At 51.0% G+C, this 2,500-nt stretch overlaps 2 protein-coding genes across 2 annotated transcripts in view; one reads left to right on the forward strand and one right to left on the reverse strand.

Moving 5' to 3' along the window:
- Window positions 1-917, reverse strand: part of matn4 (matrilin 4) — a gene marked incomplete at both ends in the record, with an annotated part of 16,990 nt that extends 16,073 nt beyond the window's left edge. The window contains one exon of the mRNA XM_084445784.1: window positions 829-917. Coding sequence (XP_084301910.1) covers window positions 829-917 — 89 coding nt within the window. The remainder of the gene's footprint in view (window positions 1-828) is intronic.
- Window positions 916-2,500, forward strand: part of rbpjl (recombination signal binding protein for immunoglobulin kappa J region-like) — a gene marked incomplete at both ends in the record, with an annotated part of 17,288 nt that continues 15,703 nt past the window's right edge. Inside the window, 4 exons of the mRNA XM_084445785.1 lie at window positions 916-971; window positions 1,791-1,928; window positions 2,258-2,328; window positions 2,408-2,500. The exon at window positions 2,408-2,500 is cut by the window's right edge and continues 14 nt beyond it. Of these exons, the coding sequence (XP_084301911.1) occupies window positions 916-971; window positions 1,791-1,928; window positions 2,258-2,328; window positions 2,408-2,500 (358 nt within the window). The remainder of the gene's footprint in view (window positions 972-1,790; window positions 1,929-2,257; window positions 2,329-2,407) is intronic.

Below are 2,500 nucleotides of genomic sequence, written 5' to 3' on the forward strand. Positions count from 1 at the left end.
AGAAGTGAAAAGCAGTCTCCAGCAGAGTCCGGCTGTCACTCATACTCTCTCTCTCTCTCTCTCTCTCTCTCTCTCTCTCTCTCTCTCTCTCCCTCTCTCTCTCTCTCTCTCTCTCTCTCTCTGGTGTGAAATACCAGCAGGCCTGAGGGTCTGACACAGCGACCTCTGACCCAGAGAGAGAAGGCTAATTTCACCTCCTGGCACCCTGGTGTTTGGCCAGCCTCAGCAGTCATCCATGAGCTCTGAACTCTGAACTCTGAACTGTGAACTCTGAACTGTGCTGCTCCATCATGATGCCAGTGATCCTAGACAGAACATGTAGTATAGAGATGGCCAAACATGGTGTTAACACACACACACACACACACACACACACACACACACACACACACACACACACACACACACACACACACACACACACACACACACACACACACACACACACACACACAGACAGACAGACAGACAGACAGACAGACAGACAGACAGACAGACAGACAGACAGGACAGACAGATAGATAGATAGATAGATAGATAGATAGATAGATAGATAGATAGATAGATAGATAGATAGATAGATAGATAGATAGATAGATAGATAGATAGATAGATAGATACTTTAATTATCCTACTAGGGGGAAATTTGGCAGATTTCAGCAGTGGAAAAAAAAATGACAGCCAGGTTGTAAATGCAGATGCAGAATGTGCTTAGTAGAGCAGTAGACTATAGGCATAGAAAAGGGAGAAGAACAACACAACTCAAATAGATGAGGATGACCATGGTCCTGCCTGCCAGGCCTGCTCAGGCTCAGCCATGGTCCCTGCCTGCCAGGCTGCTCAGGCTCAGCCATGGTCCTGCCTGCCAGCTGCTCAGGCTCATGGTCCTGCCTGCCAGGCTTCTCAGGCTCAGCCATGGTCCTGCCTGCCAGGCTGCTCAGGCTCATGGTCCTGCCTGCCAGGCTGCTCAGGCTCAGCCATGGTCCTGCCTGCCAGGCTGCTCAGGCTCATGGTCCTGCCTGCCAGGCCTGCCAGGCCTCGGGGGCTGACTGTGACAGAGGGCTTTATGGGATGTCCTTATAGAAGCCCTTCCCTGCTAGAGTAGCTGTCAGTGATGTCCACCCCTCATGTCTGGACCAGCCAATAGATCAAGAGGGACTGAGAGGGTAGGAGGGGGTAAATATCTGATCTACTGATCTACATGTCCAAGTGTTTCCAGGGAATAGACAAGTTATACACGGCATCTCTCTCCCTCTCTTTTCTCTCCGTCCCCTCCCCTCTCTCTCTCCTTCTCTCTCTCTCTCTTTCTCTCCCTCTCCTCCTGTCAGACAGTCTTGTTGTCAGCGCTCCTCATAAAGAGCATTCCAGGGTCCAGTGTGTCCAGGGGCAACAGTGTGTCCAGGGGCAACAGTTGAAATTGCTGTGTCTGGACTGAGGAATGCAATTCTGTCTGATAGAGGAGAGAGAGAGAGAGAGAGAGAGAGAGAGAGAGAGAGAGAGAGAGAGAGAGAGAGATTGACTGTAGTTTAGTTAAGAGCCCAGGCTCTCCAGTTGGTGATACATGTAATCAAAGGGTCCCTGTAGTCTTTGCTTCCAGTAATTCTGTGTCTCTCAACCCAGTGGAAACTATTTGTGTCATGTGCTGCTGCCACTCTGACTCAGCTGTGACAGGCTCAGTATGCGACAAGGTGAATTCATATTCAACTGAAAATGCCACTGATGTGAACCAGTAGCTTGGTTCATCCATGAGGAAATTGGTTGTTTTTTGTTATTGTATTTCACCCAATCAGCAGACTCGAACCTGGGTTCTCCCCGTTGCCGAGGGCGACCCCAGAGACAGGAAGAGCATTGCTGCAGCTCCACCCAGACCAGCGTGTCACCATCCTGCACGCCAAAGTGGCCCAGAAGTCATATGGCAATGAAAAACGGTACCAATCACCTCAGTATAGGGTCAACAATGGTGACAGGATGAAGATCGGGGCTAGGGCCAGGGTCGGGGCTAGGGCCAGGGTTGGGGCTAGGGTTAGGGTTGGGGCTAGGGCCAGGGTCGGGGCTAGGGTTAGGGTCGGGGCTAGGGTCAGGGTTGGAGCTAGGGCCAGGGTCGGGGCTAGGGTTAGGGTTGGGGCTAGGGTCAGGGTTGGGGCTAAGGAATCACATCAAGTTCCTACAGCCCATATGGTCATTGCAAAATGTTCAAATACTGATTGATTAATTAATTAATTGATTGATTAATTGATTCCTGAATTGATTGGGGCAGGTTCTTCTGCCCTCCTCCCTGTGTGTTCCTCAGTGGATTAGGATGGAGAGTCAAACAAGAGCAGCTAAGAGGTGAGCCCAGAACCCGCCTTCATCACTATGACAACACACCTCCATCACTATGACAACACATCCATCCCCTTCCCAACAGCTGTGGAGGGGACGGGCCAGCGACTGAGTGGCTACATGGGTCTGGACAGCTCCTGTGTCTCGCAGACAGACACCTACAGACTGGCCTTCGAAG

The sequence above is a fragment of the Borostomias antarcticus genome (assembly GCF_949987555.1).
Source record: "Borostomias antarcticus genome assembly, chromosome: 11".
Lineage (NCBI taxonomy): Eukaryota > Metazoa > Chordata > Actinopteri > Stomiiformes > Stomiidae > Borostomias > Borostomias antarcticus.